At 38.5% G+C, this 27,406-nt stretch overlaps 1 protein-coding gene across 1 annotated transcript in view; it reads right to left on the bottom strand.

The window, feature by feature from the left end:
- MYO3A (myosin IIIA) overlaps positions 1 to 27,406 on the bottom strand; it is a 226,976-nt gene that overhangs the window by 150,438 nt on the left and 49,132 nt on the right. Inside the window, exons 6-8 of the mRNA XM_041767407.1 lie at positions 24,696 to 24,841; positions 21,482 to 21,547; positions 17,986 to 18,141 (exon numbers count right to left, since the gene is read on the bottom strand). Of these exons, the coding sequence (XP_041623341.1) occupies positions 17,986 to 18,141; positions 21,482 to 21,547; positions 24,696 to 24,841 (368 nt within the window). The remainder of the gene's footprint in view (positions 1 to 17,985; positions 18,142 to 21,481; positions 21,548 to 24,695; positions 24,842 to 27,406) is intronic.

Here is a 27,406-nt window from a genome sequence, read left to right as displayed (position 1 = left end):
AAATCCTAGAGGAGAACACAGGGAACACCCTTTTTGAACTTGGCCACAGTAACTTCTTGCAAGATACATCCACGAAGGCAAAAGAAACAAAAGCAAAAATGAACTATTGGGACTTCATCAAGATAAGAAGCTTTTGCACAGCAAAGGATACAGTCAACAAAAGTAAAAGACAACCTACAGAATGGGAGAAGATATTTGCAAATGACATATCAGATAAAGGGCTAGTTTCAAAATCTATAAAGAACTTATTAAACTCAACACCAAAGAAACAAACTTCCAATCATGAAATGGGCAAAAGACATGAAGAGAAATCTCACAGAGGAAGACATGGACATGGCCAACACGCACATGAGAAAATGCTCTGCATCACTTGCCATCAGGGAAATACAAATCAAAACCACAATGAGATACCACCTTACACCAGTGAGAATGGGGAACATTAACAAGGCAGGAAACCACAAATGTTGGAGAGGATGCGGGGGAAAAGGGAACCCTCTTACACTGTTGGTGGGAATGTGAACTGGTGCAGCCACTCTGGAAAACTGTGTAGAGGTTCCTCAAAGAGTTAAAAATAGACCTGCTCTACGACCCAGCAATTGCACTCTTGGGGATTTACCCCAAAGATTCAGATGCAATGAAACGCCGGGACACCTGCACCCCGATGTTTCCAGCAGCAATGTCCACAATAGCCAAACTGTGGAAGGAGCCTCGGTGTCCATCGAAAGATGAATGGATAAAGAAGATGTGGTCTATGGATACAATGGAATATTACTCAGCAATTAGAAACGACAAATACCCACCATTTGCTTCAACGTGGATGGAACTGGAGGGTATTATGCTCAGTGCAGTAAGTCAATCGGAGAAGGACAAACAGTGTATGTTCTCATTCATTTGGGGAATATAAATAATAGTGAAAGGGAATATAAAGGAAGGGAGAAGAAATGTGTGGGAAATATCAGGAAGGGAGACAGAACATAAAGACTCCTAACTCTGGGAAACGAACTAGGGGTGGTGGAAGGGGAGGAGGGCGGGGGGTGGGGAGGAATGGGTGACGGGCACTGAGGGGGACAGTTGATGGGATGAGCACTGGGTGTTATTCTGTATGTTGGTAAATTGAACACCAATAAAAATTAATTTATAAAAAAAATTTTCCCAGGCTTCCGATTTTTTTTTTAAGATTTTATTTATTTATTCATGAGAGACAGAGAGAGAGAGAGAGAGAGAGAGGCAGAGACACAGGCAGAGGGAGAAGCAGACTCCACGCAGGGAGCCTGACGTGGGACTTGATCACAAGTCTCCAGGATCACGCCCTGGGCTGAAGGCGGCACAAAACCCCTGAGCCACCAGGGCTGCCCCCAGGCTCCTGATTCTCAGTTCACACTGCACAACCTTAGAAGGCACCATGAAGTTGTACCTCAGTGCTCCAGGGTGAAACCATTCACGTTAAATATGAAACAAATGGTGCCTCCTGGATTTGTACAGCCTGGGCCACCCTGTATCACTTAGGGGTACAACAGAGGTCATAACACAAGTAATCATATTTTGCTGGTTTGTTACCATCAACGTAGGACTCTTGTTGTCTTAGAAAGTTGCCATAAGTATGTCTCACAATTGCTCACAGACAAGTCTGCTTCAGCTAGATATTACTGTTACTACGCAGTTGGTATTCAACTGAGTATCTGTCTCCTTCCCACACTGCCAGGCAGACAGTGGCTGTTGGTTACTCAGAGCTCTCGCTGCTCCCTAGCATGTGGAGTCCTTGCCAGCTAGGCTGGGTACTGTTCGGCATCGCTCAACAGGCAAAGCAGTCTCTCCAGGTATTCCATCAGGTAGTTTATTCCTCTGCTGATGATCCTCTGGATGGATTCCTATACTGTTGTGTGGCTACTCAGCCCATCAATCATGGCCATAACACTTCTGCTGTCCTAGTCACCAAGAGTCCTTTGGGAAGTGGAAATGATGGATCTTTTTCCTTAGGGTTCCATGCTGACTGAGACAAGGCAAGTTGTTGCTTGTACCCCATTTATAGGTTGAGTGAAGTACCTCTTTCAGTTTTCACTTTTAATCTCACCCTTCCTTAGGTCATGGATATACACCCATTGTGGCTGGATTTGGCTGGGGATGGTTTTCATTAACAGCCAATACTTGTATTCAGAGTTGTGACTCCCTGTAACAACTAGGGCTTTGTTATTAGGTCAAATTTGTGCTCTTTCCCTTAGTATCAGTCATCTGTGAGAAGATTCTACGACTCTTGGCCAAAAGACTCCTGCTGGGCAAATTTGCTGCTCACTAGAAATGCCTGGCTTGCTGAAGTGGGCACAGTTTCCATTCCTTTCCCAAAAGGCCTGGGTGTGCTCTGACTATGTGAAGAGACTCACCTCACTGGTTGCTCAGTTATGTCTGAATCTCCCTTACACTCAAGGTGGGACTTGTTACATAAACCACCTAAGGGTTTTTAAGCTCCATCAATACTATTAATATTGGTGATTTCAATACCCTCTTATTCTAGTTATTCATTGCTGTGTAGCAAATCATCCCCAAACTCTGCAGCTTCATACCAGCATTTTATTGTATCTCATGATTTTGTGATTTAGGGATTCATGCAGGATTCGTGGGTAGGAAATTCTTCCACTCCATGTGGCATCAGTGAAGGCCATTCAGTGGTATCCAGCTAGTAGGTAGGCTGGTCTGGAGAGGCCAAGATAGCTTTACTCATACAGTTGGCACTGGGAAGCTGGGCTCAACTAGGATTGTTGATGAGAGTGGCTTACACGTGTCTCTGGCATGGTGACCACAGGTAGTCATATTTCCTTCACGGCAGTTCAGGGCACTCAGAGAATGTTTCAAGAGACATGAAGCAGACACTGCCAGTTTTTTAAGGCCTGGGCTTAAAAATGTCATAGCCTTACTTCTGCTATCTTCTATTAACTGAGGAAGTCATAGGAAATGCTGGGGTTTAAGGGTGAGCAACACAGACTCCCCAACAAGAAGCATCTGAAAACTGTGGCAACCTGTAAACTACACTCTGTCCTATTTTGCCAAGAGGCTGGGAAAGAGTTATTTCACATGAAAGATAACAGAGTAAAGTAACTGTTCCCTTCCCTGACAACTCACTAAACAACAAAAAAGATGAAGAGTGGCTAAGTGTCTTTCTTTAATGAAAAACAGAAATGGCCATAGTACCAAGCAACAGTCATAACTGTCAAATACCATTAAATCTGTATTAAAATGAGAAAGGAAGCTGAGAACCAACACATAACTCCTTACGCCTCCCCTTTTCTGAGTTCTTTATTTTAATTATTCTCCTGGGTAGCTAAATTGTGTCATCGCATGGTTATTTCCAGAAAAAAAGACTTTTCTAAAAGAAAGTGCACTGCTCCAAGAGGCGGTTTCAATGAGCCTTTGCTTAGAGCTGTCAGTTCCAAGGACATGAGGAATTCATAGTGGGAAGTGGAAAAAGTCCTGATGAGACTCAGTTCATATTCAGGACAGCAGGTAGTGAGAGAGGAAGACCATAGGAAAGTGACCTATCATCTGCTCATCCAGTAAAGGAGTGGCTGGTGGCCAGTGGAAGGCTGGGGGAAGGGAGAAAGAAGTGGCAGCATTCAATACGCTAGATACGTCATGACACCATCATGACACAGGAAGACTGTCATTTAGAAGACACAGTATGAATGGTGCTCCCTGGGCTTGTATCAGCCAATGCCTTGTACAGTGACTTCAAACTGAAGGGAGAAGACAATATATAGAGTGGGTGGGAAGGTGTTCAAAAGTATCAACCTAATCCAAAGTGAAGACTTCTCAAATCATCCTTCCTCCATTTGCACTTCTTTTTTTGGCTAGAACACAACTATTTCCAGTCCCACTTGAGAAGACCAAGACCCCCCCCCCCAAAAAAAAGTGACATAATTGTTAAGGATTGCTTATAAGTTAATACGGATTGCTTATAAGCCAAAGACAAAAGAAGAGCATCTACCACAGGAAAGAATTACAGAAAAAGTTCAGACAAAATTTCTCCATCCTTCAAAGGTATTTCTTATACAGTCTTCTCATTAAAAAGGAAAAATCTGAAGATTTTTTTCTCTTGAAAGAGATGGTATGAAGCTTCAATAAACAAATTACATAAGACAACAGAAAGAGATAAAAACTGAGTTGGTTGTGATCAGAAAAGGAATGGAGGAAAAATCATGACAGAAGAAAAGATGTAAACCAAGCATGACTGGATTCATAGACAGGGTGAGATACATGGGTTAAGGTATACAAAATGAAAGAAAAAAAGAACAAAGATTCAATTGGCTCTCATGAGGCAGTATGAGCTGGCTCCTGTAAATTGCAGGATGTTAGTAAAATGGATATGGAAGGATGGTCGCTAAGACACAGCTTGGTGATGTTGCGAACACCTACAGACATTCTGTGAAGGAACCAGCAATGAACAAAGGGAGAAGGCTCACTGCCTTGGTTCTCTCAACAGCAATACACACTGCCAAATACAGAGTGGAACAGTGTTTGCGATGTTTTAAGGAAAAGTAAATGCTAAGCTAAGTATACTGTATCTAACGAAAGTGAGCTTTGAGCTCAAGCAGGCGAGAGTTTAGGGTTTGAGGAAATAACTATGAGATGACACAATTTAGTTACCCAAGAGAATGATTAAAATAAGGGAGGGCATAGTAAAAAAAGACTTGACATGAGCACTGAACCAACTTAAATACAGAAAAAAGATTAAACAGCCCTACAAATTAAGCTTATATACTACCAATGCAAAGCATTGATTACATAAAAGAATAGTGTAAGAAGTTCAGGACATGGAAATCAAGGAGATGGGAGGAAGTGTAACTGTGCTTCATTCTCCAGAGCAAGGAGGTTAATAGATATTGTCTGGAATTGGAATTAGAATGAATCTAACCTTTAAATTTTAGCAAAAGTCTTGTGGTGAAGAAAAACATTTTTCTGACTTTCAACAATTTCTTCCTTTTTGCTCTAAGTTTCTCTTTCTTCTGTTAAATGTGAGTAAAATACTTAAAACAGTATTTAGATAGTTTGGTGAAATATAACCAATGAGGAAAATTGGGTAGGTAGATGGTACATGGGTCTCTCTCTATTATTTCCTACAAATGCATGTAAATTTATAATTATACCAATGAAAATTTCAACAAAAATAATATTTATAGAATTCCATTTTTGTAAGAACTTCCCTATCTCTCTTGTTACACACATACACATACAGAAAGACACCTGGAATTGTGTTCATCAAATGTTTGTGCTTGGTTTTTTTTTCCCCTTGGTGCTATGGTTTCAAGTGATTTCCTAAAACCTCTTTATATTTTTATGTATTTATTGGGTTTATAATAAGTAACAGTCACTTTTACAAATAAACTAATATTCACATTCATTATTCCTACAGAGGAATTAAGAAGCAGAGACAACCAAAACATGTTTCAAAGTAAAAGATTCCAATGGCTCCTATCTGAGAAGAGTAATGGAGTGAGACAGGCAAAGATTAAGAGGGAGCATATTGGCAAAACTGGTAAAACCAGCATGATAATGAGAGCTTGAGCCTTTTACATTGGGGCTTCAAACAGAAAATGCAATATTCCCTTGCAAAAGCCAGCATCTACATTGTAGAACCATGTGTGCTGGTTATAAGACACTGGAATATCCATACTATTCAATCCATAATTCCACTACCAAAACCCCTCTAAACACCTCTGATTTACCCTTAGGGGTATTGGTTAGATTCTCTTGATGAATGAATAACTGAATTTCAAGAAATGACACAGAAATGAAAGTGAAAACTTCTAGTCCTGGCTCTGTAGGAGCTCACTGTGCCTCAATGGCATTCTTCTAGAAGGACCATGACCCATAGCACACAAATTCATAGAAATGATTTTAGGAACAAAGGAGATGTTCATGTAAATTTTATCATTTTTTCCATGTCCTCTTTTTGTTTCTTTTTTTTTTTTCTTTAAGATTTTATTTATTTGAGAGAGAGCAAGCATTGAAGGAGAGAGAGAAGCAGACTCCTGGCTGAACAAAGAGCCCCTGTGGAGCTCAATCCCAGGACTCTGGGTTCATGACCTAAGCATAGGGCAGACACTTAACTGACTGAGCTACCCAGGTGCCCCCCTCTTTTTGCTTGTCCCTAACCCAGCAAGAGAACTATAATAAGTTTTCTCTAGAAAAGAAATTAAAAACCTTTCTCTCAAGAAAAATCTTTCATGTTGGTTCTCCTTTCTTTTTTACACTTAAGAAATAGCTAAATGCACTATTAATTGTGTCTATTAAATATATAAAGCCAGATGAGGGCTTTCTAACCCAGATCTCAACCCAAACTCTTCAAGTCAAGATTATACACACAGTTGACCCTTGGACAACATGGGTTTGAATTGCACAGGTCTACTTGTGTGTGAAATTTTTTCAAAACATACAGTATAGCACTATGAATGTATTTTCTTTTCCTTATGATTTACTTAATAACATTGTTTTCTTCCTAGATTCCTTTATTGTAAAAATACAGTATATAATACATATAACATGCATGATGTGCTAACTGTTTACGTTCTCAGTAAGGCTTCTGGTCAACGGTGGGTTATTAGTTCAGTTTTGGGGACGTCAAAATTTATAACTTGGATTTTCAACTGCATAGGAGGTTGGCACCCCTAACCCCATATTGTTCAAGGGTCAACTGTATCTTTACTGAGCACTCACTGCACGCAAAGTCCTGGACCCAGCACTGGAGATACAAAGATGATTAAGATTCACAAAATATATTGTATATAAGTACCATTAATTGATGGTGATAACTTACACTATGTCAGGTACTGTGCTCAGCTCATTTTTTAAAAAATTTATTTATTTATTTATTTATGATAGTCACAGAGAGAGAGAGAGAGAGAGACAGAGACACAGGCAGAGGGAGAAGCAGGCTCCATGCACCGGGAGCCCGATGTGGGACTCGATCCCAGGTCTCCAGGATCATGCCTTGGGCCAAAGGCAGGCGCCAAATCCCTGCGCCACCCAGGGATCCCCGAAAAGATTTTATTTATTTATTCATGAGAGACACATAGAGAAAGAGAGAGAGAGAGAGAGAGAGAGAGAGAGGCAGAGACATAGGCAGAGGGAGAAGCAGGCTCCCTGCAAGGAGCCTGATACGGAACTCGATCCCAGGATCCCAGGATCACGACCTGAGCCAAAGGCAGATGCTTAAACACTGAACCACCCAAGCGTCCCTTCTCAGCTCATTTTTAGGCATTATTACATTTATCCTCACAGGTTTATGGGGTAGGTATCATTTGTATTCTCAGTTCATAAGCAAGAATTAACTGGATTATAAGTGAGGTTTAGTAACTTGCCCAAGGTCACAAAACTAGTACACGGCACAACTAGTACCTGAAGGATGGGGACTTAAATCCAGGTCTTTCTGACTTTGAAGCAAGAACAAAGGGCTGCATGACCACAGAGGGTAGAAAATGTAAATACATACTCGGGGCTTTGGGGAAAGGTGTCTCAAAAGTGCTAAACTGGCCTTTGGAGATATGGTTTTGAAGTATGTTTTCAAGGACAGAGTGAAGATGGGAGATTTCAAGGAAAGAACGCTGTATAAGCTCCAATAGAAAGGAGTGAAAATGCATAGCAGTGTTAGCACCCAGCAAGTGGCCTGGTGGCCAAGGTGAGGATACAGGGGGAGGGATGGACACACTGATCGTCATAGGCCCACAGACTGTCATCAGTGATATACTGGGAGCCACTGAGAATTTGATGAAACTAAAGACTGAAAAATAGCACACTAGAAGTCTTAGAGTGTGGTATAACTTCAAGGAGTAATTGCCAGAGAAAGGAGACGAAATCTTTTATAAATTAACACAGATTTGTTGGCACTTGCTGATAACTTGTTTACTAATAACAAATGCAGGGCAGCACTGGTGGCTCAGCGGTTTAGCGCCACCTTCAGCCCAGGGCATGATCCTGGAGACCCTGGATAGAGTCCCAGGTCGAGCTCCCTGCATGGAGCCTGCTTCGCCCTCTGCCTCTCTCTCTCTCTCTCTCTCTCTCTCTGTCTCTGTCTCCCATGAATAAATAAATAAATAAAATCTAAAAAACAACAACAAATGCAAATCCCTAAACTCTTTTCAAAAGAAAGGAAAAGATCATGATGTTGATGATCATCAATTCATGTCAAACAGTCACTAAAATCAAGTTACAACATGACTGTATCCCAAATATTTCAAAGGTGCTAAATTATTTTAAACTTAGTTACTTCTACACTCTACCCTCTTAATTAAAAGAAAAAAGTCTAGGGAAACATGAGCAAAAATTTCTTGACCCTTGAATACACTACTCAGTAAACTCCAACTGCAGTATTTCAAAGAAGCTGGTGAAAGCCGAAATGCCCATTATGAGTAAATCATACAAAGCAGCTCCCCAAAATCCAGCAAAAACTCTTAGTATCACTAGTTTTGTGAATGCTAATTTCTACTACTGGTGAGGGATACAGAAACTAGTAAGAGGGCTGGTCTGAAAATCATGGGATCTGAGCTACAGCTCTGCATGGGTTGTGAACTAGTTATTGAATTGGCAGGACTGAATTTCTCTGGCTTCAGTTTTCTGGTCTCTCAAATAAGTAACCAGAAGAAAAGTTCCCTTCCAATAATAAATCTATTTTGGCATGACTATTCTCTGGTGGGAAAAAAAGGGTGCAGCATGATCCAGACAGGAACTGAACTAGGTGTTAGGACAAATAGGGTCTGGCTCCAGCTCTTCTGCATGACAGGATATAAAATGACCCAGAACAAGCCTTGTTTTTCCCCTTGGTTGATGGTTTTTTCCCTTTCCTTGATGGTTTTTCACTCTGTTTATAAAGCATTTTACTCTGAAGCATCAAAGTAACTTAACTCCTAGAAATTATTTATAGCTTGTTAGTACATTTTAACAACTTATTCTTCCTGTTTATTTGAATTCCTTTATTTATTGCAACTTAAAAGCAGAGATAGTCATAATGGTCTTACCCATGGAAATGCTTAATCAATAGCCTATTCCTATAAAATTCCCCCAAGAGATCATGCTTAAAAGCTCTTATCTGGGAACTTTTCTGGAAGAGGAAGTAGTAAAGAAAGGCATAAGGAAATATTTCAGGTGGAGAAGGATAAGTTATTATTTATTTTCTAAATTTCCTGGTCCTAAATGAACCCTTACTATATCCCCCCACCTCCACTTATCATTTTTCTAAGTTCCCTCTCTTGGACAGACACTGTCACCAGCTCATGCCTTAATGAGAACTCTTCTCTTGGATTTCATATGGACAATTCCTTTACCCGTTGTTTTGGCAAAGATAAAACTGGAATTTTCCAAAATAAAATTTACTTAGACTATAAGCACACAGACACACACACCAAATAATAAATAATGATTTCCATGGTAGCAAGGATCATATCACAATTGGTGTTGGGTTGAATGAAGGCATAAGAAATTTAGTCATGCTGTAGGCTAAAAACAGAAAATAGAAAAGAAGACTACGCCAAGATAATCCCTAGATTTCTGGTTGGCAGAAGGAATTGAGTGGTGGTGTCATTAATAAGAAAGGGACCAAAGTACTAATTTTGGATGGGACAGCATAAATTCAATTTTGGACATGTTCAGTTTGAAGTGTCTTTGAAACTTTGAAATATTCACGCAGATATGGGAATCAAAAGAGTAGTTATTATAAGAGCAGCCAGGATAAGCTTTTTAAAAGTCCCACATATTAGGGGAAATGAGTATAACGTTCCAAAGGGTGAATAATTCTCAAAGACATAGTTATAGCCATTAGAGAAAAATTACCAAGCCCAGAAAATAGAGAATAAAATAGAATCACGCATTGTATCCCACTGAAAAAACCCTATTATTACCTCCTACTGATTTTTCTGCTTCCTTTTTTTATTCCTTTTCTTTTTTTTGTAAAATCAAAATCCCTTTCAACTGAAATTTACATGACATAAAGCCTTATATCTAAATAAAGAATTGACAGCTTGAATCAGGCTTTCAGTACTGAATGGTTGTATAATTTTTTAGTTTGTCTTTCATTTGTTAATCCTTTCAGATATGTCTCAAAGTTGCCTTATATCTTGGTTTCAAAACCATATATGCTGGGACAAGTGGGGTGATTGTAAGAGCACCACAAGTACAGCTGTATTTTGGGCCTAAGAAATGACTATGTTTGGGTTACTAAATTCTTACAAATACTTTTTTTTTACTTTTATTTATTTATTTTTAAAGATTTTATTTATTTATTCATGAGAGACACAGAGAGAGAGGCAGAGACATAGGCAGAGGGAGAAGAAGCAGTCTCCCTCCAAGGAACCTGATGCGGACTCAATCCCAGACTCAGGGATCACACCCTGATCTGAAGGCAGAGCCACCAGGGCGTCCTTCCTTTTTGCTTTTATAAAATTATATGCAAAACAGAATTTACACACATCAAAGTTAATCACCACTAGCATATCCAGGGTATCAAGTAAAATATTAAAGTTACTTTGCTTTGTATGTAAAACAAAATAAATTTTTCAAGGTAACATGCTAATAATATAACCACAAAACAAAATTCTTTAAAAGATGGATTGATTGATTGCTAGCTAGTGAGTTGTGGGGAGGGGCCCAGGGAGAGAATCTTCCAAGCAGACTCCCTGTTGAGCATGGAATTTGACCCAGGGCTCCATCCCAGGACCAGAGCCAAAACCAAGAGCTGGAAGCTCAACCAACTGAGCCACCAGGTGCCCCACAAAATGAAATTCTGAGTTGGGATTTATCCTTCAAGTGGGTACTGGGCTAGGTTTTTCCTTTATTTAAGGAATGCAAATCATATCTTAAATAATACTTTTAGGTATATGTTCAAGATATAAAAAATAAAGAATTTTAGAAACCTGTTTCCATTTTCCACATAATTCACTGCTATAGTATCTCAATATATCCTTCCTCTGTGGGAAGAAATTCCAAGACGGTTGCAAGAAAGCATTCTGCCTCTCACACAGAAACTGGAAGTGAAGGATGCCTGGGTGGCTCAGTGGCTGAGCATCTGCCTTCGGCTCAGGGAGTGATCCTGGGGTCCAGGGATCAAGTCCCACATCGGGCTCCCTTCGAGGAGCCTGCTTCTCCCTCTGCCTATGTCTCTGCCTCTCTCTATGTATCTCTCATGAATAAATAAAAAAAAGAAAGAAAGAGAGAAACTGGAAGTGAGGGAGAAGCAAGTGTTTCTCACTGCATTTCTTCACCTGTACAACATGGATCTATGATCTAAGCATAGGGAACCAGATGGCCTTGTATGGAACTTAGAATCTTGAGCGACAGAGCTCAAGGTCAGTTTACAAACATTTTGAAGTGGTTGTGGCATTCCAGAAACCAGTGTTGCCGCAGGACTTGGAGTGGAGAGTAGGTATCAGTGGTGGCTTCCTAGGCAGTTCTTGGGGAAGGCTAATTGAGGCTTCCTTTGTTTCATACCTAGGCCTGGCTCTCTGCCTTCCTCTCAATCCCCTGAGCCATTCAGTATTTTTCACTCAATTGCTTTTCTTCTTAAATTGGCTTGTATTGTTTTTAGTCAAGAATGCTGAATAGTACATTTCAATTACAAATGACTTTTATCTATTCCCATTAAATCATGCAATTGAATACTTTAAAATACTGGATTCAAGGGCCAAACTTTTCTTTTAAAATCTTTTATAATTTAAAGTTCTCATGGATTCAGTCTGCACTGTAACACTGTCAATTTAACTTTGGTGAAAAACACGTTTCCATGGCTGGAGAGTCTGTCACAGAAGGAGTTGCTGCCTGCATATGCTTCTTGATTCCTCAGAGCAGGTGAGTAAGTTATGAGAGTGACCTGTTATATATATTCAGGCCTTGACTTAAGATACAAAGTTCTTGTATCCATCCCACAGTGCCTTCTAACACTGCCCCCTTGCTGTTATCAGGAAATTTAAAGTACTCAGTTTGTATTCAATTTATTTTATTGTATTCAATTTTATTTTAAAACTGAATTATGATTCTTTAAGAATTATCCAGCCAAAGACATATATCAATCTGATTTCACAGGTTAATGTCACATACAAAAAAACCCAAACAAACAAAACAAAAAATGTCGGGCAGCCCGGTGGTTCAGCGGCTTAGCGCCGCCTTCAGCCCAGGAAAGGATCCTGGAGACCAGGGGTTGGGCTCCCTGCATGGAGTCTGCTTCTCTCTCTGCCTGTGTCTCTGCCTTTCTCTCTCTCTGTGTCTCTCATGAATCAATCAATCAATCAATCAATCAGTCAATCTTAAAAAAAAAAATGTCAGCTTCGAACAGCTATGTTGATTTAGCACAGATTTTGGATCAACCTTACAAATGCTGGGATCAAATAATTCCACCTGATATTGAAGACTACTACCCCACCAATATTTTGCCAGTGGCACCCTGCAGCCTCTCTCCTTTTGCCAGAGTATGTTTCGCTCTTTTCATGGACTAAGATCCATGGTCAAAAGGTGTTGTGCATTAATGATCCAAACACTACTCCCATCTCCTCCAAATTATATACTTGTGAAAAACAGAATATTTGTTTGAATATTTTTAAGTAGTATTAAAACAGCAAAGACATTCTTGAAAGCAAGATGAGCATTATAGTGGACCAAACAGGTCAGATACACCCTGGACAAGAGGGCAGAAACCACAGGCTGACACAAAGCCCAGGACCAGAAAAAGGTGGAAGAGGCTTGGAAGGTAAAGGAAACAAAATGCCCCACTCACAATGAAGGCCTTTACCTAGGCTGGAGAGAGAGAATGCAGCTGAATGCGGGGAAGGGATGTCTCTTACCTGGAAGAGAGCATTGAAAAAAATCTGCATCTTCTTCCTTTTATGGAGCCAAGTGCCTGCAATGACAAGAGGAATCACAGACACAAGGTCTACTTCCCACTGGTTCAGTGACCAAATCTATAATGCCCTCCAAATCCTATTGGGCAGAAGGGCTCCTGAAGCCAGATTATGGCAAAAGCAAAGCTTCCAAAAAAAAAAAAGAAGAAGAAGAAGAAGAGAATGCAGAAGGAAAGAAAAAGAAGAACAAAAACCCTTCCCGTTCATGGTGGCAGAGCAAACCAAAATTCTAAACCCCAGAAGAAAACCAAATATTAAGGGAACAAATGAACTCAATAATCAGGACAACTCATCCGTTTTGAAATGCAAATCAAGAAATGACTATTAAAGAGTCTACAGAGACAAAGAAAAGAACCACATTCACAAAAAAAGAAAAAAAAGTAGCCAGATATGAATAGCCAGAAATAAAGTCAGATATAAATAAAGAATAAATGTTTACAGAAAGTAAGAAATTCTAGAAATAAAAATAGAGCTGTTGACAGAAATCTCAGCATGAAAAATACGTATTCAGGGTAACTCTAGACAAGTCCTAAGAATTAGTGAATTGATAAACAATTCTGAAGAAATCATCCCCAAAAAAGCAGAAATTAATAATGAATGACAAACATAAAAGAGAAAGTATAAGATACATGAGGTATACAAGACACTGCAATATTTATCTCTTAGAAGTAGAAAATAAAAAGAATAAAAGAGGATCAATATTTAACAGAATAATGACTGGAAATTTTCCACAACTGGGTGAAACAGAAGTTCTCACATCGAAAAAAAAAAAAGTTCTCATATCGAAGACATATTCTGAATTCTTAACAGGATAAACAAGAATCAATTTTGTGACTCAGAAATACAAGTGTTGAGCCTAATGCGGTACCCAATCTATAGCTGTTTTCAATAATTTTTTTCCTTATTTTAACCTCTGGAACTTGGAGCAATAGGCTTAGAATCTAAATATTGTGTAATTCAACCATTCTTATGATGCTTGGATGTTGGGAGGCAATTCTCCATGGGTCTCTCACATTTCTGTATGTCTTATATTAGCTTTTTTTCCAGACTGTATTTCCAAGGATGCTTGTATAGCAAATGGTCTTGGAAGTTAGAGAGAATGTCTCTCTCCAGAACAGATAGAAGTTTTGTTTGTTGAACAGGATAGTAAGATAATGTCACTCTAAGACAAACCTTGGGCAAGTGTGCCAGCCGTTTTCAAAGACTGGAGTTTTCCAAGCTCAGGTTCCTACACTGGGAGGCAAACCCACTGTATATACCCATCCACTTAGGTCATTTCACATCAGCCCTTGCACATGTCGGGCAAGAACAACCAACATGAATATAAAACTCATGTTGTTAGCTTAGCAAGAGTAGTAAAGCCCTTTGTCTCTGATCCTGGCATCTCGTATCTTCTGCCAATATGCAAGAAACTGGAACGTCAACTATGAGCTTACAAAAAAAAGTAAAATCTCAAATCCTCCATAGTTCTTGACATAGTTCTTGAACACCCTACACAGTGCTGGTACACTTCAGTTTCTGTTCTTTTTGTTTGTTTGCTTGTTTATCTGCTTGCTATGGAAAGAATGGGGTCATGGCCAACCATGGAACTGAATTCACACAAAGAAAGGATGAACATGTATGAGCCCACGGCCACCTACTCACTGTAAACTACACACCTGCTTCCTTCTTATATGCAATGCATTCCACTCACAACGTAACGTTTCCTCATTACAGGAATATGAGTTCTGTCTCTCCAGCAAGGCTGTAAACTCATATAGGCAGACTATTACCTCCAGAGATGTCTATTGTCATTACTCTTTTTACTCATGTGAATAAAGCCTGGGTTTAGGGATCAGGATTTGAATTCCAGCTAAGCCATTCATTACCTGTGTAGCCTTGCACAAGTTAATTAGCCTCCACAAACTTTGGTTCTTCTTAGTTGTGAAAATGGGGCATCCTAGAACACTTCCCTCAGAGCTATTGTAAAATCACATGAGATAATAGAAAGTCCTAACGTCTGGCACTCAGTTAGGCATCAAGCAAATAGCAATGAAACATGTAACCCTTGACAGGAATTCAAACAGAATCATCTTTTAAGTCATGCACTATTTTTTACTCACTTCTCCTAACTTAGCCCTAAATAGTGATATGCTCCTGAAATGGAACTAATAGAATTCTCAAGAATCAACTGAAACTATAAAAGACTACTCTTTGACTTAGTACTGTCTCTAGGAATTTATCTTAAGGAAACAATAAGGGATTCATGTGCAGTTCTGTTCATGAGTGTTACTTATTAGAGTTAAAAAATAATTAGGAACTTGGGACATCTGGGCGGCTCAGGGATTGAGAGCCTTTGGCTCAGGTTGTGATCCCGGGTCTGGAATTAAGTCCCACATTGGGCTCCCTGCAAGAAGCCCACTTCTCCCTCTGCCTATGTCTCTGTCTCTTTCTCCGTGTCTCTCATGAATAAATAAATAAAATCTTTAAAAAAAATTAGGAACAACCTAAATGTCTAATGATAGAGGATTATTTAAATCAATTATTGAGCAGTCATGCAAGGTAATGTCTGCAGCAATTAAAAAGATCTGTCATAGAATATGAATGACATAGATTTAATGACATGAATATTCACTATTTAGTGAAAAAAAGCAGGTTCCAACAATCAATCAATGGAAGAGGATAGCGAGTCCAAATAAACTCACTTCATACAGTCACTTAACCTATAAAAAGGAGGCAAGAATATACAATGGGGTAGACAGTTTCTTCACTGGTGTTGGGAAGGCTGGACAGCTACATGTAAAAGAATGAAACTAGATCGTTTTCTTACACCATACACAGAAATAAGCTCGAGATAGATTAAAGACCTAAATGTGAGACCTGAAACCATAAAACTAAAAGATAACATAGGCAGTAGTCTCTTGGACATTGGCCTTAGCAACATATTTATGGATACGTTTCCTCAGGCAAGGAAAACAAAAGCAGAAATAAACTATCGGGACTGCATCAAAATATAAAGCTTTTGCACAACAGAGGAAACCATCAACAAAATGAAAAAAGCAACCTACTGAATGGGAAAAGATATATGCAAATGATATATCCAATAAAGGTTTTAATACCCAAAATATAAAAAGAACTTATGCAATCCAATACTAACAAATAAATTAGGAATATGGATAATAATGTCAAAACTCGAACTTATCTAGTAATTACATATTCTTTTCTTTCTTCCTGATTAAAAATGGGAAGAAGAGACGCCTGGGTGTCTCAGCAGTTGAATATCTGTCTTTGGCTCAAGTCGTGATCCTGGGGTCCTGGGATGGAGTCCCGCATCAGGCTCCCTGCAGGAAGTCTGCTTCTCCCTCTGCTTATGTCTCTGCCTCTCTGTGTGTCTCTCATGAATAAATACATAAAATAAAATAGGAATAAGACTTGAATAGACATTTTCCCAAAGATATTCAGATGGCCAACAGACACATGAAAAGATGCTCAAGATCTCCAATCATCAGCAAAATGAAAATCAAAACCACAACAAATATCACCTCATACCTGTTCGAATGGCTAGAATCAAAAAGACAAGAAATTAAAGTGTTGGTGAGGATGTAGAAAAAAGGAAATACAAATCCAAACCATAATAAATACCATCTCACAATCAGAAGAATGGCTACAATCAAAGAGACAAGAAACAAGTGTTGCTGAAGATATGGAAAAAAGGAACCCTCACACACTGTTGATGGGAATATTAACTGGTGTAGCCACTGTGCAAAATGTATGGAGGTTCTTCAAAATATTAAATATAGCAATACCATACAATCCAGTAATTCCACTACTAGGTATTTACCCAAAGAAAATGAAAACGCTGGGGATCCCTGGGTGGCTCAGCAGTTTAGGGCCTGCCTTCGGCCCAGGGTGTGATCCTGGAAACCCGGGATCAAGTCCCACATCATGCTCCCTGCATGGAGCCTGCTTCTCCCTCTGCCTGTGTCTCTGCCTCTCTCTCTTTTTCTCTCTCATGAATAAATAAAATCTTAAAAAAAAAAAGGAAATGCAAACACTAATTTAAAAGATATAGGCACTCCTGTGTTCACTGTGGCATTATTTATGACAGTCAATATATGGAATCAACCCAAGTGTCTGTGGAAAGGTGAACAGATAAAGAAGGTACGGTACACACACACACACACACACACACACACACACAAATGGAATATTACTCAGCTATAAAAAAGAATGAGATCTTGCCATTTGAATAACATGGATGGACCTAGAGGGTATTATGCTAAGTAAAATAAACTCAAAAGAGACAAATACCATATCATTTTACTTATATGTGGAATCTAAAAAACAAAACAAATAAACCAACAAACAAAAACCCCAAAACAGACTCATAAACACAGAGAACAAACTGGTAGTCGCCAGAGGGGAGAGAGTATAGGGGGATGGATGAAATAAGTGATGGGGATTACAAAGACAAAAACAAAACCAGGCTCCAGAACACATATAAGTAAATTCCAATTTTTAAAAAATGTGTATTGATTCACAAGATACTAAAAGGTTATAGATTAAAATGTAATACTTGATTGATTTTGTTATATACTTCTCTATCTTCTAAACTCCTTGAAATAAACATATATACTATCTATAATAAGTAAAAGACACATTCAATATTATATAAACTATACATAACAGATTATTAGATATCCAAATAGGAAGTAGGATAATGATATTTAAAATGATTTTTGAATGCAGCTAAGCCAGAAAAAATGATACCAAGAAATAATATTTATCAGAAAGTCTTTCAAAGTTTATGTTCCTTTTTAAATCTCAAATCTAAAATACCTTAACTTTACAGAAGAGCAGAAAACACAAGAAAATATATGCCAATACTAACCATCTACTAAAGTTTACATTCTTTCTTCTGGTGAAGTTCTTTAGAAATGCTGTGAGCAATGTTACCAATACTGGGATGCAACTCAACTGTGAATTCAGTTTACATGCAAGAATCCCCTTATCTCTGAACCACAGGGAACTAATTCAAATGAGGTCTTTTCTCGCCTTCACAACGATTGCATTATAAAATAGTTCAGCATTGTTAGACGATGTTTGGACTTCGTGAGTGAAGATGTTATTGGATTACCTGGCCTTTTCTGTGCCTCCCATGCCTTGATGAATGTCAATGAATTCCATTAGTTGTTTTTGCAACATCACATCTTTGCCCTCGATTTGAGTAATGAATTTATGCTGTAAAAGATCGGACACTGTTGGACGCTTTTCATAATCTTTAGTCAAGCACCTGCACTGGCCAAAAAAAAAAAAAAAAAGAAAAGAAAAAAGGAAGAAAGAAAGAACATGTAATTACTAGATAAGTTCGAGTTTTGACATTTTATTCATATTCCTAAAAACTACTATAACACAAGAAAGCAATGCTCCTCACAAATGCTCATCCTGAGCAGCATATCTCAAAAAATGTTACACTACAATATGATGAAATGCATGTTTGTGAAAGAGTACACATCTGTGAGCAATGCTACTGCAGAGTTACCAGTTTCTGACTCAACTCCACTCCCTAGGGCCCCAGCAAGCATTTTGGCCTAGTGGTAATTAAATGAGGCCTCCCCTGCAAAGTCTCCTTTACAAGTCAGTAGCTAAAGAATGAGGCATTGAAGTCATTACAGTTTGAAAGCTTATCTAAAATTAAAACAAACTTTTCTGTTTCCCTCCCCTAATACTTTTAAAGGCTTCTCAATTGATCTATTTCTTTCTACGTGATAAAACTGCTAAGCTATCTGAGGAGGCTAATAATGTTCTGGGGATGTTGAAACTTCACATCAGGGGATATTTTTTTGTCATTCTCTCTCTCTCTCTCTCTCTCTCTCTCTCTCTCTCTATATATATATATATATATATATATATATATATATATATATATATATATTTCAGAGGTACTAAAGCATGCCACACCTATCAGTAGGTTCAATGAGATCATTGCATGAGAAAGGATAAAGCTAGTGAGAACACCTGAAACAGCAACATGGGAGGGACATTTGAACAAAGACATTTAATCAGCCACAACAGAGGTCTTCAAATATTTGGAAGAGGGATTAGACTAGCTTTCTGTGGTTACAAGAGACAAAGAACCCAGGATCAATTCGTGGAATTAAGAGAGAAACAGATTTCAGGTCAGTATAAGGAAGAACTTTTCAACAGTGAGGCTTATCAGAGTTAGAATGGGTTGCACTGGGGATGATCACCTTTATTAGGGATGAGGATATCCTGATGGGATGGCCACTCAGCACCCATGTTCGAGAAGGATTTATACTCTGGGTATGGTTTGGGCTGTATCAATTTCTAGTATTGTTCCAACCCTGAGATTCAGAGGAGTTATGGTTGTGAGACAACTGGTCAGAGCTCAGCTGGCACTTGGGGATATAGAAAAAGAAAAAAAAAAAGAGAGGAAGAAGAAACCCATGGCTTGACTAGGGCATTGGCATTTCTAATCTATACTGTTGCTCTCCCTGGGGATGATAATTTGGCAATTTCTTTTCCTGGGCTTAACCAGTAACATATTTCCCAGGGATGGTAAAATATGTTAAGGAATAAGGATGACAGTATCTGAAAATAAGAATAAGTGCTCTTAGTGTCCATTTAGCTTAACAGAATGCATGCACTTCTGACATCTACAGTACTCGTTCGATCGATTGATTATAGTCACATGAAATTATCTGATCCAAGTAAAACTGTATCAAATAGCTGGTATGTACCAGGCACTCTGCCGGACACTGGCATTACAGTGACAAGTGAGGCATATTCAGTGCCCTGCAGTTATTCACTGTCTAGCTGGGAAGAGAGGCATCTAAACAGGCAGCTAAGCAAAAGTGGCAGGGTTACTAACGGAAGAGGAAAAGAATCCAGTGATAGCACACAGGACAGGATACTAACCAGCTGCCTGGAGGAAATCAGGAAATGTTTCTCGGAGGTAAAATGGTGTGACACACGTCAAAGTCACCAAGTTCCACTGAGGATCTGTGTGGAGGGACCGCAGACGTGGGGGAATTACGAATTGTGGGAAGACCTTCAAAGTTACCAGGGGTTCTCCCAAGACATGTGAAATCTGACTGCACTTTATCAAACACTCTGTAGTGCACACAGTAGATACTCAGTAATATATGCTTATGCGAAATCCGGGGAGCAAAGTGGACTCTCAATCCTTGGGTTTTCACACCCCTTAACTCTAAACCTCTTGTCTTTACAGGAATAAGGGAATAAGTAGATATTCTTCGTAGAAAAACCAATGAGGGACACCTGGGTGACTCGGTGGTTGAGCGTTTGCCATTGGCTCAGGTTATGATCCTGGAGTCCCAGGATCGAGTCCCACATCGGGCACCCTTTATGGAGCCTGTTTCTTCCTCTGCCTATGTCTCTGCCTTTCTCTCTCTCTCTGTCTCTCATGAATAAATAAAATCTTATAAAAAACAACACCCAATGATTGTAGTACATGTATAACTAGTTCCTTCACTTTCTTTGCCCTTTCTACATTTTGAGTGGTATCTGACACTTGTGATTTTTTTTAAAGATTTTATTTATTTATTTGAGTTATTTGAGAGAGAGAGCAAGTGAGAGAAAGAGAGAGCACAAGGAAGTAAGGGGCAAAATGAGAGGGAGGAGCAGAGGAGCCGACTCCCCACTGAGCAGGAAGCCTGAGGGGGGTAGGATCCTCTGGGATCCTGACCTGGGCTGAAGGCAGATGCTTAACAGACAGAGCCATCTAGACACCCCTTATATATGTAAGCTTAATGTCCCCTGCCTCCTATTTACAACCTGGGGTCATCCTCCGCATTAGCATCGTCATTGTCGTTGTCCTCATCATCATCATCATTTATGATGAAGACATAAAAAGATTTTGAAAACAAGTTCATGGAACAGATATTTAAAAACTGTTGACTCATATCTTCCAGCCGATTGTCCAGAGGCACTACACTTATGCTAAATATTTGTCAAATTAAAAATGTTCACTACAGGGCACTTTGGCTCAGGTCATGATCCCAGAGTTCTGGGATCAAGTCCCGCATCAGCTCCCTGCTCAGCAGGAAATCTGCTTCTCCCTCTACTCTTAATCCCTGCTTGTGCTCTCTCTCAAATAAATAAAATCTTTAAAAGAAAATGTTCACTGCATTTCAAATACATAAGGATTTTATCGATACAATTATCAGATTCACCAATTGCAATGAAAATTCCTTTGATGGGAACAAGTGATGCAGATAAATGAAGGGTTAAAAATACTGATTGAATAGATGGTAGGTGAGGAGGGAGACATGCAGAGGCCACAGCTTGCAAAAGGCAGGTAGACAGAAGGATGTGTTCATGGACAAGGAAGCAACCTCAGAAGAATAACTATCTTTAGGCGAATGAACATGACCCTAAAATCATTTGAGGAATAATGGATTCACTGAACATTCAGAGGACAGTACAAATGCTGGTTTTCAAGACAATAATGGAAACCCTCTGGGGCTGTTCAACAGATAAGAAATGAGGAGGAGATTCAGAAGCTTAGAGGAAAGGTTGTAAAAGGCACATTTCAAATTCTAGCAGGATGGTATCCCTTTGTTTTTAAAAAACACTCTGTTGTTACTCACTTGCTAATGAAGTCATTGAATTCTGCTGACCAGATCTCAGGCTGCCTTAGTTTGGGGGGTGGATTCCTAGAAAAATAAGCATCGAGGTTGGATTGTGCACATTGGTCAGTCAGTGCAAAATCAGAGCAGGACAGACTGGTGCATCACTGCAATCAGGTTCTGCTAGGCATTATCAAGCATGACCACAATTTTCCAATTCAAAGACAGATAATTAGTTATTAATCATTCTTCATATAAAATGACAGCTTCCTTGTTTCTCTGAAAGCACTTCATATACAACCCAATTTTTCTAACTGATCATTTTTTCTTTTAACAAATCTTTTTGCTTTTACCTGAGTGCCCTAGAGGCAAATATCAATACTTGGCAAAGCAAAAACAGCAAATACTGGGGAATTGTTTTTTGACTGGAGAAGCCTCATGAGGAATATCCAGAGTACACAGACGTGACCTGAAAGGTGTGTCATTCCGAATACGAGGGAAACTGTAGCAGACAGGGGCATAGTAGAATGCCTTTTGGAGTTGTTCTGTTGTTGCTGGAAACAAAGTTACAAAAGTAAGGAACTGAAAAATATGATTAGCTATAAAGCTCTGAATGCCACTTAAAAGATTTTGTTACCAGTTCCCTTTATTTTTAGGCCAAAGAAGACTTTTTCTTTTTTGGCATGTTCATGAATACGAAGGCACATCACTTGGAAATGAGGTTGATCTAACTCTGTAATCAAGCAGCATTGATCAACCATGATAGCTGAATTTGCTGAAGTATGGCTTTACACTAATCCTTAACAGCTCTTTGTTTTCATTAGTGGAATGGAAACACTTTGTCTTCAGTTCTGCATTACTCCTTAAATAGCTTCTAATGAAATTAGTGTACAGTTTGTATAGGCTCATTAAAGAAAAGTGCAGCCACTCATCTACCCTGGATCACGCCTCAAGCTCATTGTACAATTCTTAGGACTATTTGAAGATTGCTGATTTGCACATTAAAAGAAGGAATTCTCTTTCCCAGTAGTCTTGTTTTTGTTTCTTGCCCTCCTAAAAATTTCCTTTCTTGGAGATTTACTGGCTTGCTTTGGGTATAACAAAGTTTTGATGATTTTAAAACATTTGGAACAGGGTATGTTTTCAGATTCCGTTTTTTTCTAATTATTTCTACAGTTAGTGTTCTAAGACCTTCATGTTAGAGACATACTGGTGGCAGAAGTAAGAAGAAGTAAGTTAAGAGTGATGAGGGAACAGAAAACTGCTGAGGACAAAGCACAAGCTGACACCCTGCAAACCTCCCGGCCTCCCAACTCTGGGGTGGATTACGTGTGACATTTCTCCTGGGACCTCCCAACTGCCTTCATGTCCATGCGTTACTAGAGGGAAAAATAACCTTGCCTTGACAATGGCAAGGCCTCCAATATCCTGTGAGTCCTCTTTGGCATATGAAAATCCTTTTGAAACCTCTTTTTCCTTACCTCCCCCAACTCCCAAGTATATAATCAGCCACCCCTCACAAGTCCAGGACAGCAGCTCTTTCTACCCACAGGCCCTATCCCCAGGCTTTAGTAAAACCACCATTTTGCACCAAACATCTCAAGAATTCTTTCTTGGTCATCGCTGCAGGCCTCACCCCACCAAACCTCACCTATATTACAGAAGCACCTGGCTCACAGGTACAATAAACAGCAGCGGTGTCCTCCTTCCTCCATCTGGTGTCATCACCAAGAATAACAGCGTCCAACTACTTATGGTGGCTTAAACCATAATTAAAATGGCTCAAGAAGTTATAGGGCTTCATCTTACAGATGGAATGACAGTGGGAGTTAGGAAATAGACTTTTTGTTGTTGTTGTTTTCTTTAAATTTAATGAAATATCTTAGACTTGGTATATGGCAGGTTTTGTTTTTTTTGTAATCTTGTTTCCCCACTTACCAAATAAACAGCATATTTTACAAACAGCTAGGTCTGAGATTTATGTTGAAATTGTTATGTAAAGGATGGTAAGACACTATAATTCAGAACATATATATCAGACAGGAAGTTCAAAGATAAAATTAAAAATACATTCAAATTCTTTGGTCTTATACTAATTTAAATACATGCCAAATATTCCTAAAGAACCCATTTAGACATGAATATAACATATTGGCATTACTTCTTTAGGAGGAGAACTGTTCCCAAGGGGTTTATATATATGATTCCATGTGCTATAGGTACTAGGATGACACAATTTGTTTCATAAAACTATATAACATACCACCCTACCACTGCCCTGGACCCCTGTCATCATAGGCCTTGGGTATGCATTCCATTGGGATTATAGTACCAGGTACAATCCTTTAACACAGTCCTTAAAAGATAACACATATATAATAACAATAGGCAGTCTTTTCACATCAGTTTCCTGAAACATCTAGGAACTACCCCAAAAATACATAAAAATAGTCTTTAATTAGTAATAGGATAAAGAAGGGAAAGAGTGTTAATATACACACTGAAGGGGAGGAGTCTACATAGATAGGAAAGTGCTTTCATGGCTTCAAAGAGATTATTCTAAGTTTACTGTTTTATATTAATGTGTTCAAATATTAACATATTTAAAGTCATTACTATTTTATCAGCAAATTTTGTATATAATTTTATTAATAACATCATTTGAAACTTCCAAAGTCTTAGCAAGTAGTATAAAATTATTGGATTGATAGAGTGAAACAAAGCCAATCACTATTACACCAACTGTGGCCTACAGCCTTCCTAACAAATTTGGGAATAGGGGCAGCCTGGGTGGCTCAGCGGTTTAGCGCCTGCCTTCAGCCCAGGGTGTGATCCTGGAGACCAGGGATCGAGTCCCACATCAGGCTCAGCATCAGCAGGGAGCCTGCTTCTCCCTCTGCCTGTGTCTTTCCTCTCTCTCTCTCTCTCTGTCATGAATAAGTAAATAAAATCTTTTAAAAAAATGGGGAATGGAGGAAGAGTGGGAGAACTACTGCCTTCTGAGATCAAATCCTTGCCAAAGGAAGACATGATGAGGATCAAGAGAGAGCTTTTACTTGGACCAGGGAAACGAAGCCACTGAATAAACACATTGTCTTAAAAGATGCAGAATGATATTCCAGGCCACTGTGCTCTCAACTTGCTGAAATTTATTGAATATTTCCCTAATGAGCACTCACTGGCTGGAGTAAGTAAGATGGGCTACAGATACTGTACCCCATGTTAGTCCTCTGACCTTGGTATTTTGAAAAGTGCTCTCATGGGATGCAGGTCGGCCAGTGGAGGATCTCCATCCCCTAGCTCGATGGCTGTGATCCCCAGGGACCATGTGTCACACCTGGCATCATAAGTGGTATCCAATTGTTGTTCACATGCAATCACCTAGTAGAAAATGAAGAAAAAAAAAGGTGAAGTTTATGAGTTTAGCAAGCATTGTAGCAAAAGCAAGCATAAAAGTCCTAAGTTTTATATCAAAAATTCATGTGACAAATATTCGATTTTAGTCATAATAGCCCCAAGTGAAAACAACGCAAATGTCCATCAACTGGCCGGGGATAAACAAAATACTGTGTATACATACAACAGAATTCTATTCAGCCATCAAAAAGAATGGGCTATTAATACATGTTACAACATGCATAAACACCTCTAAGAGAAAGAAGCCAGACACAAAGGCCACATATGGTATGATTCCATTTGCATGAAATGTCCAGAATAGGCAATTCTACAGACAAAAAACAAATTAGTGGTTACCCAGTATAGGAGAGCTTGGAAGGGGATGAGGAGTGACTGTTAAGGGGTTTCTTTTAGGGGGTAAGAAAATGCTCTCAGATTAGGCTGTGGTGATAGCTGTACAACCCTATAAACATACACCTAAAAATCATTAAATTGCACATGTCAAATGAGTTCATTCTATGATATGTGAATTTTATCTCAAAGAAGCTGTTAAAAATAAAAAAAAAAGACATTCATATGAATGTCCTGTTGTGTATCTTTGTCTTCTTTAGTATAAAAATGTATTTTGCCTCACCAATTTTTTCATTATCTGATGGCTTCATACATGTGGTCTGGGAATATCTCACCAAAAGCTTGGGTGAATTTATGTCCCAATTTGCCTAAGACATCCTTGGTTTATGCTTTCCTAGAGTTATTATAAATACCATCCCCTTGGGCACCTGGGTGGCTCAGTGATTGAGCATCTATCTGCCTTTGGCTCAGGTCGTTTGGTCCTGGGATAGAATCCTGCATTGGGCTTCCCACAGGGAGACTGCTTCTCCCTCTGCCTATGTCTCTGCCTCTCTCTCTGTATCTCTCATGAATAAATAAATAAAATCTTCCCAAAAAAATACCATCCCCATTTTCTCTGCAAAGTGTCATGGCTTGTAAATTATATGGTCACTATTGTCACTACTTTCCTTACCCTTTTTATCCTGACTGATTCCAGCTTGGGAAGGATGGCTTTATGTAACCAACTAATGCTACAAATGCTACGTTTGAACTAGAATTCAATTTAAAAATGTCAAATCAAGAATTTTACTTTTCAACTCATAATTAAATGATCTTGCCTCTGAGGCCCTAAAAACACAAAAATAATTCTAAGCCATTAATTATGGAGAATATATTAAATTTTATTTACCTTGCTGCTTTCTAATTCTAAAAGATTTGTCTTTAATAACATAGAGCTGATATATATGCTATGCCTTCATGAGCTAGAGAGCTGGCTATTCAAAATACATACACCTCAACAATTGTAGATAAATGGAAATGTATTGAAATATTGCCAATCATGCATAAGTTGGAATATGTTTATTGCAGAAATGAGTATAATATGCACAAAATCTGGAACATAAACATATTGACATGACAGCTTGAAAAGACCACACTGAACCTATCTTTTTTATGTAACATCTATTGGCTTGTTAAGCAGAAAAGCACTTTCAAATCCTGTTTGTGCTATAGGAGGCTTACTAACAATAAATAATGACTTACCAGTAAAATGACAGTCTGGTAATTGCATATTAAGGAGTGTCGATTTTAATTATTAACTCATTTAATACTCTAGTAATTAAATTTTAGATAGATCAAAATCTTTTATTTATAGAGTGGTTCTAAGGTCCATTAATCAAAATTGCTTTTTTACTAAAAGTAAACTTAAACATATAACAATGGCTTTGTTACTGTAACATGGAAAATATAAAGCTAGACTATTAAATATTTAATATTAATCAAATAGTAGTTATTACATATTATAGTATTTATTATGTACATTGTTAATATACATAAATAAGCCACACTTTGATATTATCCCTATATTTTATTAATCTCTCATTTTTTAAATGTTTTCATAAGCTTTTAAAACACTAGTAATATATCAGAACAAACTGAAGAAGCTCTTGCTTTGAGGTTCTCTCATTCAATTTTATTTCTGTTTATATGACTGACTACACTTCCTATTTTTATTTCAAGATGTACACCCATTAAAATTTTTTGAATCCACTGGATTTTTTAAAAGGTTCTTAAGATAATGTATCCTTTCTCCATGTTTTATATTCCATTTATATTTTACTTTTTTGCAAGTAATAATTGAATTAGTATTAAAATAGAAACAGCACACAAGGGTTTAATGCTCAAACACATTTAATTCTAAGATTTTGCAATATTAATGTAGTATTTGAACCACTTCTCCTCCCTTCACTCCTTAGAAAATGGTAAATAAATATCAGAACTTTTCCCAGAGGTTGAAGAAAGAGCTTTCAAAACGTAAGTGTTCTTTACTGATAAACATAATTAAAAAGATTAAAGCATTAACAGTGGCTGTGGAGAGAAGATGGGACTCTAGAAAACTTTTTCCCTCAGCAATTTTGGCAGTTTATCCACAACTTTCCAAAGGTAATGGTTTGAAAAGAGTCTACTAAAGCTGAGCATTGTCCACAAGCAGACTGACTC

Source organism: Vulpes lagopus, chromosome 8, assembly GCF_018345385.1.
Source record: "Vulpes lagopus strain Blue_001 chromosome 8, ASM1834538v1, whole genome shotgun sequence".
Taxonomy (NCBI): Eukaryota; Metazoa; Chordata; class Mammalia; order Carnivora; family Canidae; genus Vulpes; species Vulpes lagopus.
This window is presented reverse-complemented; position numbering and strand designations above follow the sequence as displayed.